General features: G+C 39.7%; 1 protein-coding gene across 12 annotated transcripts in view; it reads left to right on the top strand.

The window, feature by feature from the left end:
- Positions 1–5,173, top strand: part of LOC140133136 (uncharacterized) — a 254,866-nt gene extending 249,693 nt beyond the window's left edge. For 9 of the 12 annotated variants that reach the window (XM_072152850.1, XM_072152851.1, XM_072152859.1 and 6 more), the window contains 2 exons: positions 233–415; positions 5,038–5,173. In XM_072152850.1, the coding sequence (XP_072008951.1) occupies positions 233–415; positions 5,038–5,114 (260 nt within the window). In that variant the 3' untranslated portion in view covers positions 5,115–5,173. Of the gene's footprint in view, positions 1–232; positions 416–5,037 lie in introns of those variants that run through there. The other 3 variants (XM_072152849.1, XM_072152855.1, XM_072152857.1) reach the window with 3 other exon arrangements.
- The last annotated feature ends 9,495 nt before the right edge of the window (positions 5,174–14,668 follow it).

The following is a 14,668-nucleotide window of genomic DNA, read 5'->3' as shown; positions in this document are numbered from 1 at the left end:
TAAATGCTGATTACGCTTTGCTTCAAATTCAATTTTCTGAATGAGGACACAGCACTGGGTCATGAAAGAAACATCATAATCTGTGAGGTATTTATCTGCTGGACAACATACTTTTAGTGGCCTATTAAAGGAATATCTGATGACTGGTTTCCTTTCAGTGATATTGTTTGCTTCCTTTTAAATGTGGCAAATCATTAACTAAAATGTATCTGATTAAATTATTCCTTTCCAGTAGAACAACACAAACTTGTTGCTGCTGTGCATAATCCAAAAATTGCTGATTTGAATTGTGCTCCATCTTCAATCAAAACATATGATCCTTGTAGTATGACATTTGGTGGAAAGAAGAACATGCACATTTCAGAAGTGGTAGCAGAAGTTGAAAAATTTGCTAATACAAAACCAGTACTTAAAGGTACATCTGTTTTCCTAATTGTTCATATTTTAATGTTTACATGTCTTTATTCAGAAACTGAATAAAATTACATTGTGGTATTCACTTTATCTTCAACATAAAATTTGTGACATTTTCATAAACTGCTTACAGGAAGACTAGCAGAAGATTTCGCCAAAGATCTATTTAATCCTACCTTTTGTTGGTTTTGTTCTGATTTTAGACTTGGAGCACTTAAAAATTTCTTGAAACTGATCCCCAGATTTAACTGCTCCACAGCCCTTTCCCCTGCTCTGAGGGAAAGCTGTAAGAGGAGGAGGTTGAGGAAAATGGGGGCTCAATTAGGTCAGTCTTTAAATCTCAGTATTGCAGATTTAGGAACCACTCCTCCAGTGCACCAAGGGCAGTTACAATCATGCCCAAGTCTGTTTAGGAGGGTGAGTAGAGAAAGGGCAAACTTGACAATTAGGATGGAGAGTGGTCACTACTGACTCGAGTATAAGCCAAGGGTGGGAAATGCGTTGGTCAAACCCCCCCCCCTAGTAGTATACAGCCTGCCAGCCCCCAGTAGTATACGGCCTGCCAGCGCCCATGTAGTATACAGACAGCCCCCAGTAGTATACAGGCTGCCAGCCCCCAGTAGTATACAGGCTGCCAGCCCCCAGTAGTATGCAGCCTGCCAGCCCCCAGTAGTATGCAGCCTGCCAGCCCCCAGTAGTATGCAGCCTGCCAGCCCCCATGTAGTATACAGCAAGCCCCTAGTAGTATACAGCATGCCCCTAGTAGTATACAGCAAGCCCCTAGTAGTATACAGCCAGCCTGCCCCCACAGCCCTTAAAAAAAATAAACTTTTTTTTTTTAAACTTTTTATTTTTCCAAGTTCATAATATAAAAAATATATTCTACAGGCATTTCTTTAAAAGCAATAGAGTATATAATCGGCATTATTATTGTATCACCCTCCCTCACTCTTATTACTATATATATATATATTATTATTATATACTCGAGTATAAGCCGACCCGAGTATAAGCCGAGGCCCCTAATTTTACCACAAAAAACTGTGAAAACCTATTGACTCGAGTATAAGCCGAGGGTGAGAAATGCATTGGTCACAGCCTCTCCAGTATATAGCTTGCCAGCCCCTGCCCCAGTGTATATAGCTTGCTAGCCCCTGCCCCAGTGTATATAACTTGCCAGCCCCTGCCCCAGTGTATATAGCCTGCCAGCCCCTGCCCCAGTGTATATAGCCCCCCCCTTCCCCGTTGTGCAGCACAACAATACCGGATGGATCGCACAGAAGATCTACGGGTGCCGCCAGAAAGGCGCGTTTTGATTTATTTATTTTTTTGGACTCGAGTATAAGCCGAGTTTGGGGTTTTCAGCACATTTTTTGTGCTGAAAAACTAGGCTTATACTCGAGTATATAAGGTAATTATACAGTCATCATAGTGCTTTTTAATAAACTTCAGAATCAGACAGACAAATAATCCAGCGAATTTGTGACTCATACCCTTCCCTTTCCCCTACATACTAATCCATTATCAGATCAGATCATAACCATAATTAACCGCATATCTATCATAACACCCATTTTACATATCAATTTACCATACCACCCTCTCCCACCCATACAACCCATGCTGGAGATAGTCGGGAAAAAAAAAAAAAAACAAGAACGAAGTTCAATTCCTCTATTTCATTAACCCATATTCCTCTCCCTCCTCATAAATTCCATTGGTCCCATAGTTCATTAAGACCTTTCCCCTTCTATAACGTTTTTCATATGCACATTCATATATCTTTATACGTTCTACTAAATGATGCCATTCCTTTACTGCTGGAGCCTTAGCATCTTTCCAATGTTTAATCAGAACCAGTCTTGCCAGAAATAACACCTTTAATACCAGGTCTCTTTTACATCTCGAACCTATATCAGTTGGAATTAGTCCCAAGATCCCGAGAGTTACTATGCGTGGTAAAGAGCAAACTGCCTGAGCCTCGACACACTCAAAGATTTCGTTCCAAAAATTCCCAATCCTCGGGCAATCCCATAGAACATGGAGAACATCAGCATTGTTTGTCTTGCATCTCATACAATTCGAATTATCTTTCAACCCAGTTTTAAACATAAGTTGTGGAGAAAAAAGTGCCCTATATAATATATTTAGTTGTGTGCATCTAGGATTTAGATTTATCGTGCTCCTAATCACATTCTTATAAATCTCCCCCCATTGTGTTTCAGTAATCATTCCAATCTGATTAGACCATTTATAAACTTTTAATAATAATAATACTGTATTATCCCGAACGGGAACTTAGTGTCACATCCGCAATACACCGATTCAACAAAGACATCACATATTTAAAACTCACATAAAACCACATACACCATAGAAGGGAAAGAGAACACAGGTATAAATATGCATTACATCGATTTACAATACATAAATGGATTATTAAATGTAATTAAATAGTACCCTCCAGTTCACATTTCTTGGAGTCGTTCAGCATGATCCTTACATATTCTACCTCTGCTCGCTGTATTTGACAGCTCGAGAGCGGCCGGTATAAATGTCTTCTTAAATCTCTCGACCTGCATCGCATAAGAATAAAACGGGAACTAAAGCCACTAATCTGTGCCTGCAGCACGCCGTGCATTGGATGGTCACTGTTATTATTAATTTTATCCAATTTTTTGAGTATCCCACACCGTACTAGTTTCTCCCATTTTTCAAGGGACGAGCCCACTATCGAGGAGGCTTTCTTAATTATCTTATTCATCCTCTGACAATCCCTACTAGAAATACAGTTGCCCCAAGCTGCTAATGCAAATGCGCTCATCATAACCGTGTTATAAAAACCTACCATCATGGTCCTTGGGACGTCAAATGCCCCGTCTATGTAAAAAAAATAGATTGCTATTTGCACGTCTGCCTACCTTTTTGATATGCTCATGCCAGCTTAATTTATTATCTATGATCACGTCCAAGTATTTGTAGCTACTCACCTGCTCTACTTCTGTCCCTGCTATAGTAAGTGTTTTGGAAGTATCGCCCCTTCTCCTCGAAAAATTTATAACCAATTATTTTGTCTTGTTTACATTTAGCACAATTTGAGCTGCACCATTCAGTAAATGTAATCACTGACTGTCGATATTCACTATCGTCCCCCTCCTTAATACAGCCCACCAGTACGGAATCATCCGAGTATTTCTGAAGAAAACAACCCGGATCGTTTTTCCTAAAGTCTGAGGTGTACAGAATAAACAACAGTACCCTGAGGGGCCCCAGTACTACACACCACCTCATCAGACCATGTATCACCTAGCCTGACCTTCTGCGGTCTTGAACTCAGATAAGTCATCAGCCATTTAATCATGGTCGGTTCTATCTGCATGGCCTGTAGTTTAGACTCCAGCAGTGCCGGAATGATCGTATTAAATGCGCTGCTGAAGTCAAAAAACGACAGGCGAACCTCTGCTTTGGGGGATTCAAGATGAGCACATACTCTGTGTAGCAAATTGATTAATGCATCATCTACTCCCAACCCGCGGCGATATGCAAATTGTAATGGATCTACAAAGTCCTTCACCACACTGGATAAGTGCCGCATAACCAGTCTTTCTAAAATTTTCATAACCACTCAGGTCAATGCTATTGGTCTATAATCTTTAGTAATTTTGGTCGAGGAACTTTCTTTACTGGGACTATGACCGACGTTTTCCATAAAGTGGGCACTGTTCCACATTGTAGGCTCATGTTAAATAGATGTGTGAAGACCTCACCCAGCTCTTTACAACACGTTTTCAAAACCCTGTTATCTACCATATCTGGGCCTCCAGCTTTATTAGATTTCAGCCGTCCAAGTTCTAATACCACATCCTCATCCTTAATGAGCGGCATCATTTCCAGTTTTCCTCCCCCGTAATGTTCCCCCATCACATTTATATTTGAGCCATCCCCTACGCTACATCCCAACACTACAGAGTTACTCAACTCATCAAAATGATTAAAGAAGTTATTCAATTCGTTTGTCCCCTTCTACCCCTTCAGTTCTCATAGGTATTCCGGTAATACACCCTCACCCTCCGATGTCAGCGCGGCTCCCCGATGTCAGCGTGTTCAGTCTTCTTTCTTCTCCGCGGCTCCTCTTCTTTCTTCTTGCTTCTGTCATGGACGCGGCCATGTTTTCTTCGTGGCCGCGCATACTATGACGTCAGCAGCGGCCGCGTCATAGTATGCGCCTGCTAGAAGAAAACATGGCCGCGTCCATGAAACATCGGAGGGTGAGTATATAAGTTTATTTTTTTAAGTGGTTTTTTTTTTAATAGACTCATGTATAAAGCGAGGGGATGTTTTTCATACACGAGTATATACGAGGGTTTTTCTTTTAAATGTCCAGGTCACTTAAACTAGTAACAATTCATTTCTTGGAGAAAAACAGGGATATAATAGAAATTCCATGTAAAATTACCCTTTCCTCAGCATCAATCGGTTATATATATGTAAACCTACCTTCATACTAGTGAACATTGAGCTTCATTCAAACTACATTCCATAGTTGTTGTTTTTTAGCTTTTACAAGAAGGAGGCAAACTGCATTTCTTTCACATTTGACTTATACATATTTGTTTCTTTTAGGCCTGGACATTAACCGAGTGGTACAGATATTAATTCAAAATAGAATTGAGAAAAACAAAGAAAAGGAGCCACAATAGTATTCTGTGAAATTTGCTGTTTTCTGCAGTTGCTAAAATAAAGATCTGTATAGTTATAATGTGTTTTTATTATGTTTAAAATGTATTAATGCTTTTAATAAAGTGTTTTATATCCTTTTACAATCCAAATTGTTAAGCACCAATTGGCTAGGAAAAATACTGCCTTATCCATTTTTATAATATATCTTGTTTTTTAAATTCTAGTATAATCATACCGTATATACTCGAGTATAGGCCGACCCAAGTATATAAGCCAAGACCCCTAATTTTAACACAAAAACCTGGAAAAACCTATTGACTCGAGTATAAGCCGAGGGTGGGAAATGCATTGGGCATAGCTCCAGAATATAGCCTGCCAGCTCCTGTAGTATATAGCCAGCCCCATGTAGCATATAGCCTGCCATCCCCCTGTAGTATATAGCCTGCCAGCCCCCTGTGGTATGTATCCTGCCGGCCGCCTGTGGTATATAGCCTACCGGCCCCTGTGGTTTATAGCCTACCGGCCCCCTGTGGTATATGGCCTGCCTGCCCCCTGTGGTATATGGCCTACCCAGCCCCCTGTAGTATATGGCCTGTCGGCCCCCTGTAGTATATGGCCTGCCGGACCCCTGTAGTATGTAGCCTGGCGGACCCCTGTACTCGCCTTGTGACACCCCACAGCAGGTCCTCTTCCATACATTGTGACTCTGGCATCAGCTCTGTGTCCCCGCACGGTCCGTTGCAGGCATCGAAGTCAGCTGTTAGTTGACATCATACTGTGCCCCGATGCCGGCGCACATAGTAGAATGTCAACGAGTGCCTAACGTCACGATGCCTGCAAAGGACCGCGCAGGGACACGGAGCCGATGCCGGAGTCACGATGTATGGAAGAGGACTTCCCCGGGTGGGGGGGGGGCGTCGGAAGGTGAATATACTTTTTGGTTTTTTCGTTATTTATCTAAATGCATCAATTTCAACCCCTCTTGGGTGTCTACTTTTATAAAATATACAAAGTTCTCGTCATTAATACAAAGATAACAACAATTCAATTAATTCTTATATTCGTTCTATCATTTTATACCCTCCCCTCCCTCCTTTATGTTCTGCTCTGGTGTCCGAAACCCATTAAAATCTTTCAGTCCTCACTTTTCTGCATTATATCAAAGAAAGCAACCTTTTCTTCCTGGGAAAAAATATGGTTTACAATTGGCAACCAGTTGCGTTTCCACTTGGTCTCATTTTCTTTTTTATATTTCCTGTTTTTACTCATTGAAAATACAAATATTCCATCCACTTCCTCCTAACTTGTTTCATTGTCAGTATATGCATAGATATCCATTTCACCTTAAGACCTCTCTTAACTGCTAGTATCATCAAATTTATCAATTCTTCCTTATGTTTAACCCCTTAACGACATGTGACAGGGGAAATACTCAGACCAGCCCTTCTGGCACCAACAACCATGCCACGTTCAAAGGCACTCAAATCACCTTTCTTCCCCATACTGATGCTCGGATTGAACTGCAGGAGATTGTCTTGACCATGTCTACATGCCTAAATGCACTGAGTTGGCGCCATGTGATTGGCTGATTAGAAATTAAGTGTTAACGAGAAGTTGGACAGGTGTACCTAATAAAGTGGCCGGTGAGTGTATACTGCCATACTGTAGTATGGCAGTATATGATGGGATTGTACAGACAACCTAGGGTTAAATTACCCTAGGGAGTCTGAAAAATAGTAAAAATTACAAAATTGCAAGTTTACAAAAAATGTATAATGAAAAAACCTAAAAACTCAAATCACCCTCCTTTCCCTAGAACTGATATAAATATAAATAAACAGTAAAAGTCATAAACACATTAGGTATTGCCGTGGCCAAAAATGCACGATCTATAAAAATATGATAACTGTTTTAAATTGCGTTTAACCCCGTAATGGAAAATCGCACCCAAAGGTCGCACAGTCCTAAAAATATTAATTGTTAACGTCATCAAAATTCTCCCAAAGCTCTGTACACCAAAGTATTAAAACATTATTAGCTCCAGAAGACGGCAAAATCCCCAAAAAAATGTTTGCACAGGAGGTTTTAATTTTTTTAAATGTATGAAAACATTATAAGACCTATACAAATTTGGTATCCCTAGACATGTCATTTGGGGCGTACAGTGAAATCTGTAAAATCCAAGCCCACAAAAATATAGCAGAAATGCAGGGGTTTTTTTCAACTTTACTGCATTTGGAATTATTTTCCCGCTTCCCAGTACACGGCATGGAATATTAAATACAAACATTTTGAAGTGTAATTTGTTACGCAGAAAATAAGCCATCTCACAGCTCTGTACATGGAAAAATAAAAAAGTTATAGACTTTTGAAGGTGGGGAGTGAAAAATTAAAACGCAAAAACAAAAAAGGGCTGCGGCGTTCAGGGGTTAATATATTTAGGATTATAATAATGTAATATACATCGCAATACATCGAATTTAATTGGTTCTCTAAGGATGTAACTTACATACTGTTCTGCCAAGTTACATAAATTCCTGACTGCTGGACACTTTCATAAGCAGTGTATTACTTTTGCATTAATTTCTCCACACTTAGGGCATTCGTTCTTATAACCTAATATATATTTTTTTCGATAGGGGATATTTAATGCCCGATATGCCCTTATTGATATCTTCCATTGCATTCCCTTAATATTTCTGAACCAGTCATGTTCTGTTTGTTCCTCCAACCTTTCAGAATCCTAAACTCTACTTCGTCTTCTGAGATATTATCCATTATGTCTCTAGACCACTTGCTAGCCACTTTCCCCTTAAATGAACTTTCTTCCTCAGATGAAATATTTTTTCTGATGCTAGCAATTGAAGGGTTGCCATACTTTGCATCGAGAATTTTACAGAATTGTAGCCAATTACCTTTCCTTATTTTTCCGAGCAGACCCGCCTCCTTGATCTTCCCCTTAATCTGCATGTAATGTAGGAATTCTGAGTCTTCTAATCCATAGTCTATTTTTATTTATTCAATTGTTTTTATCTCCCTTTTTATGTTATCCACTAAATGATATACTTTGAATATACCCTTCCTTTCCCAAGCAACAAGCCACCCCTGCTCTCCTTTCCATTTGCACATGCCGAAAAAATCTCCTAGGGACCAAGTATCCAGACATATCCACTGGTAACTGATATTTAGTCCTCACCGTTCTCCAAACTACTCTTGTATCCCTTAAGATTCCACTAATCACTGTTTTTGCAGCCTCCTAGTATAAAATTGGGTATGGTTTTTGTTCAGCACTTTCCTGGCAGTAATTATCCCACTTTCTTATCAATGTTTCCTTAAATTCTTTATTATAGCTAAACCCCCGAAGAAATTTCCAGGAGCCCCATCCCTGATTTATTCCCGGTAATCGCAATAAAAGTTATATAGGTGCATGATCCTATATCACAATATCTGATATTTCTGTGTGTAATATCTCTTTCCCCAGAAAAAAGGTAATAAGCAAGTAATCAATCCTTGACCAAATGTTACGTACCCCTGAAAAATGTGTATTCCTCTCCTGTGGGATTCGTAAATCTCCATGAATCAGTTACTTCAGTAAGTTGCAATTACGGGATCTTCCAAGTAATTTCCCTTCTTCTTTTTAACTCCTTCCGTTCTATCCAGCATATAGTTAGTAATTCTATTGAAATCTCCTATTATTTTATACTCTGTATTATCTTTAACAATCCAATTTAATAACTGGGGTATAAAGTTTTCATTCATTTTTTGTCATTAGGGGCATAAATATTATAAATCATAAACATATGACTCATATTTTAGTAAAATTCTCATAGCTCTACCCTCGATATCATATTCTATAGAGACAGTCTCGGCCCTAAGATATTTATTCACCAAGACTATCACACCCTGTTTCCTTTTCCTTACTCCTTGTCCTATAGCCTTTCCTACCCATCACCGTTCTAATTTCTGAATTTCATTATCGGCTAAATAGGTCTCCTAGAATAGTACTATATCAGAGTCTAATCTGTTTAGGTGATTTAAAATTTTTTGCCTTTTGGCTGGAGTTGTAATACCTCTCACATTCCATGATGTCACTTTCAGATTTGGCAGACCCATTCTCCTACTAAGTTGCTATAAATTCCTATCTGCAAGTTTTCGGACACCAGAGCAGATTCCCCCTAAATACCCTCCCTCCGATCCCAATACCCGCTTACTTCCATAAAGAATTCCTTATTTCCCTAATGGTCTCTTTGTCTTCCTCGTCAAATATCCAACCTCCCTTCTCTACGACATGATAACAATGGCAGGAAGAGGAGGGAAAAAAAATAAATATTAAAAAAAAATAATTCCCTCTCTTCCCCCCCCCCCCCATCCCCTTTCTTTCGTTGGCTTCTACCTTCGTCACTGTTGCCCCTTCATTCCATATTGAGATGTTTCTTGCAGTACTCATCTGCTTCTTTAGGGTTAGTAAAGGATTTAGTTTCACTGTCTTCTTAAAAAATCTTTAATGTTGCTGGGACTTGAAGCCTCAATTTAATCCCCTTTATGAATAAATTGGAGCATAGAGGGGCAAATAATTTCCTCTTTGAGCTTGTATCTGCAGAATAATCAGGAAACAATAATACTTCTACCTTCAGTTCTTTTTTCTGCCTATACAGTCTCATGATGTCCATCTTATCGCTACAATCCAGGATCCTTGCAATAACGACTCTCGGCCTTTGTCTTGCCTCATTCTTTGGTCCCAGTCGATGCGCTCTTTCCACTTTAATAATTCTCCCCAAGCCTAATTGCTCTGGGATATCCTTGGAAATATATTTTTTTAGATCGTCAGAGGGTACTGATTTGGGAATTCCCAGTATCCTGATATTATTCAATCTGGGTCAATTTTCAAGATCTTCTATATACACTCACCGGCCACTTTATTAGGTACACCTGTCCAACTGCTCGTTAACACTTAATTTCTAATCAGCCAATCACATGGCGGCAACTCAGTGCATTTAGGCATGTAGACATGGTCAAAACAATCTCCTGCAGTTCAAACTGAGCATCAGTATGGGGAAGAAAGGTGATTTGAGTGCCTTTGAACGTGGCATGGTTGTTGGTGCCAGAAGAGCTGGTCTGAGTATTTCAGAAACTGCTGATCTACTGGGATTTTCACGCACAACCATCTCTAGGATTTACAGAGAATGGTTCGAAAAAGAAAAAAACATCCAGTGAGTGGCAGTTCTGTGGGCGGAAATGCCTTGTTGATGTCAGAGGAGAATGGGCAGACTGGTTCGAGCTGATAGAAAGGCAACAGTGACTCAAATTGCCACCCGTTACAACCAAGATAGGCAGAAGAACATCTCTGAACGCACAGTACGTCGAACTTTGAGACAGATGGGCTACAGCAGCAGAAGACCACACCGGGTGCCACTCCTTTCAGCTAAGAATAGGAAACTGAGGCTACAATTTGCACAAGCTCATCGAAATTGGACAGTAGAAGATTGGAAAAACGTTGCCTGGTCTGATGAGTCTCGATTTCTGCTGCGACATTCGGATGGTAGGGTCAAAATTTGGCGTCAACAACATGAAAGCTTGGATCCATCCTGCCTTGTATCAACGGTTCAGGCTGGTGGTGGTGGTGTCATGGTGTGGGGAATATTTTCTTGGCACTCTTTGGGCCCCTTGGTACCAATTGAGCATCGTTGCAACGCCACAGCCTACCTGAGTATTGTTGCTGACCATGTCTATCCCTTTATGACCACAATGTACCCAACATCTGATGGCTACTTTCAGCAGGATAATGTGCCATGTCATTAAGCTGGAATCATCTCAGACTGGTTTCTTGAACATGACAATGAGTTCACTGTACTCAAATGGCCTCCACAGTCACCAGATCTCAATCCAATATAGCATCTTTGGGATGTGGTGGAACGGGAGATTCACATCATGGATGTGCAGCCGACAAATCTGCAGCAACTGTGTGATGCCTTCATGTCAATATGGACCAAAATCTCTGAGGAATGCTTCCAGCACCTTGTTGAATCTATGCCATGAAGAATTGAGGCAGTTCTAAAGGCAAAAGGGGGTCCAACCCGTTACTAGCATGGTGTACCTAATAAAGTGGCCGGTGAGTGTATATACTTGGGGGGTGGGAGTTCTGTATATATTTATATGGGTCCGGATTCTGTTTATGCTGTACACTGGGGATCTGTATATATTTATATGGGACCAAATACTGTTTATACTTGGGGGGGGGGGGTGTCTGTATACATTCATATGGAGTTGGATACTGTATATACTGGGGGGGGGGTCCACATTTATTTATATAGGGCTGGATTCATTTTATACTGGGGGGGCTATATATTTATATGGGGCCGGATTCTTTATATACTGGGGAAAGGGAGGGGGTCTGTATATATTCATACGGGGCCGGATACTGTTTATACTGGGAGTGGGGGGCTGTATATATTTATATGGGGCTGGATACTGTTCATAAAGGGGAGGGGATAGTGGACCGTGGGGGACAGCGCCGCAGGGTGAGTACTATGTTTATTTTTATTTTTTTTTATATATACCAGAGTATAAGCTGAGTCGAGCTTTTTGAGCACATAAAATGTGCTGAAAATTTCGGGTTATACTCGAGAATATATGGTAGTTGTGCAGAATGATTGATTTGTTTCTCACATCTGACCTTTGTTTAATTTTCAATTTCCTTGCTTTCTGAATACTGCTTTACAACATTTTGCAGTAGTTTTACATTTTTGTAACATTTGACAAAAAGTTGCAAAAAAAAAAGAACTCTGATAAATATTGCTGGGAAAAAAAATAAATAAACAGGCGCAAATAAGCACCAGACCAAAGAAAACTATGATAAATGTCCCCCACAGTGCCCTAGCTTCTCAAACAACCATAACTCTGCCTTCCCACCAGACAGTACCACAGCTCTTCATACCCCAATATCTTTCCATAACCTCAGTTTATCACCAACCCACGACATTATCTCTCAAACGCTTATAATTACTAATCCCCCTCCTCTCCATACCCTTAGCTTCCTATCCCCCATATTTAATAAGCCCCCCATTCAACTCTGCATCTCCTCAGTCCCCACAACACCATCAGCTTTTGCTTTACCCCTATTCCTCTTCATTCTGCCATCTCCTTATCAACTCCTCATCCCTTCAGTTTACCACCCTTCATATTTCTGTTAGAGCTTCAATTATTTGCATCAGTTATTGTGAAACAAAACTATAATGCCACGTTCACATTCTACGTTTTGATGATCTCATGTTGAGGTTATGCAGTTTTAACCCCTTAAGGACGCAGGGTTTTTCCGCTCATTTCTTGCTTAACACCTTCAAAAATCCATAACTTTTTCATTTTTCCTTGTACAGAGCTGTGTGAGGGCTTATTTTGTGCATGACAAATTTTACTTTCCCGTGATGTTATTTATTATTCCATGCCGTGTACTGGGAAGCAGAAAAAAAAATTCCAAATGTGGAAAAAAATTTTAAAAACGGATGTTCCTGTGGGCTCAGTTTTTACGACTTTCACTCTGCGCTCCAAATAACACCTCTATTTTATTCTTTGGTTCGGTACAATCGCGGTGATACCAAATTTATACAGGTTTTATTGCGTTTTAATACATTTTCAAAATTTAAATGAATGTGTACAAAAAAGGGAAAAAAAATTGTGCCATCTTCTGACGCTCATAACAAGCACCAACCATGGGTGATAGCGATGGGTCTTTGCTGCGATATGCAGCCAAGACCATCCCTGTATGAAGAGGGCTCAGCCCGTAAGCCCTCTTCATACACCCCTAATAGCTCTGTGCCGGATATATCCGTTGTAGAGCGTGAAGGGGCTAGCAGTAACATGTACTTGCACCCACGGAGTCATTTATCTTTAGTCGGGATATTTGTCTGTTTATTTTTTTCAGGGTTTTGGATTTTTTGACTTATCTTAGGCTGCGTTCACATGTGGTGTTTACCTTGCATTTTGAAATGCAATACAATAGCAGTGGAGAGGAGATTTGGCTAATTACTTTGCCTTACTTTGTTTACTAAAGGCAATGTTAACGCATGGCAACCAATCACAACCCATCTTTCATTTTCCTACAGCAGTTTATAAAATTAAAACTGAGCTCTGATTGGTTGCCATGGACAACTAGAACAGTTCTGCTCTGATACTTCTGATATATTTCTCCCCCATCATGTGTGAAGGCATGCAGAAGTTTTTTTTTTTTTTTTCAATGCCTTCTCAGAAGTGGAATATATTTGCACCAAAATTGCAACTTTTTACAGGAATTGGTACCAAATTTGTGATTTCTTTTTTTCATACATCTGGACTCTAAATTTATATCAGATGCAACACTAAAAAAAGTCTGTTGTATCTACTATTGATGGGCCAGTGGAAAAGTACCAAATTTTGGTACAAAATTTGCAAATGCACCACATAAAGTTGCAAAAATGTGAGAAAAAAAGGAAAATACTGTAGGTGATGGCATACGTCGCGTTTTGGACCATTTTAATGCATGCATTTTACAATGCGTTTGAGCTTGTTTATCTTCATTTCTAGAATTGTAACCAGCCGAGACACAGATTACAACCAGCCAAATGCATGGTAAACATTCAAAAATGCATCCCTTTAAAAAAAGAATCGTTTTTTAACCCCTTAAGGACGCAGCCATTTTACAGTTTAAGGCTCAGTCCCATTTTTTGGATTCTGACCTGCGTCTCTTTATATGGTTATAACTTTTGAACACTTTTACTTATCAAAGCGATTCTGAGACTGTTTTTTCCTCACATGTTGTACTTCATTTTAGTGGTAAATTTTGGCTGATAAGTTTTGCGTTTATTTACAAAAAAAAGGAAAAAAATGATGAATTTTAGAAAAATTTGCCATTTTCGAAATCACCGCGTTTTCAGGCAGATCGATTTACCACCTAAATAACTTGCAGAATAACATTTCCCATTTGTCTACTTTACATTTTCATAATTTTTGAAATGTTTGGATAATTTATTTTGACGTCACGCGGCCTGCAAATCGAATAGCGATTTTCCGTATTTTCAGAATTGACTATTTTGGGGATAAATACTGTTTGAAATTAAATTTTAAATATTTAGCATCAAAAACTCCCTATATAACCAACCCATTTTCAAATCTGCACCCCACAAACTATCAGAAACAGCATTTTCAAAGATTGTTAAATCCTTGAGAATTGAATCAAAATGGCGGTGAAATTTAGAATGGTCAAATTTTGTCGGTTATGCGTTCACTTAGCCCTAAAATTTACACATTTCCAAAAGATAAAAAGAGAAAACCCACCATAAAATTACAATTTCTCCTGAGTGCAGCGACCCCCCACATGTGGACATTACTTGTGTTATGGGGGCACAGCGAGGCGCAGAAGGGAAGGAGCACTCTGCAGCTGCCAGGATTTTAGTTTTCTCGTTGCCCCCTTTTGAAGGCTGTAAAATTTTCGCTTTTGGGCCATGTGACAGCATTTTTTTTGCGCAATGAGATGCTTTTTCCAGTGTTACCATTTTGGGGTTGGTATCACCTATTGTTGAAAATTTAGGAACTTTTTTTGAGG

The sequence above is a fragment of the Engystomops pustulosus genome, chromosome 5 (genome assembly GCF_040894005.1).
Source record: "Engystomops pustulosus chromosome 5, aEngPut4.maternal, whole genome shotgun sequence".
Lineage (NCBI taxonomy): Eukaryota > Metazoa > Chordata > Amphibia > Anura > Leptodactylidae > Engystomops > Engystomops pustulosus.
This window is presented reverse-complemented; position numbering and strand designations above follow the sequence as displayed.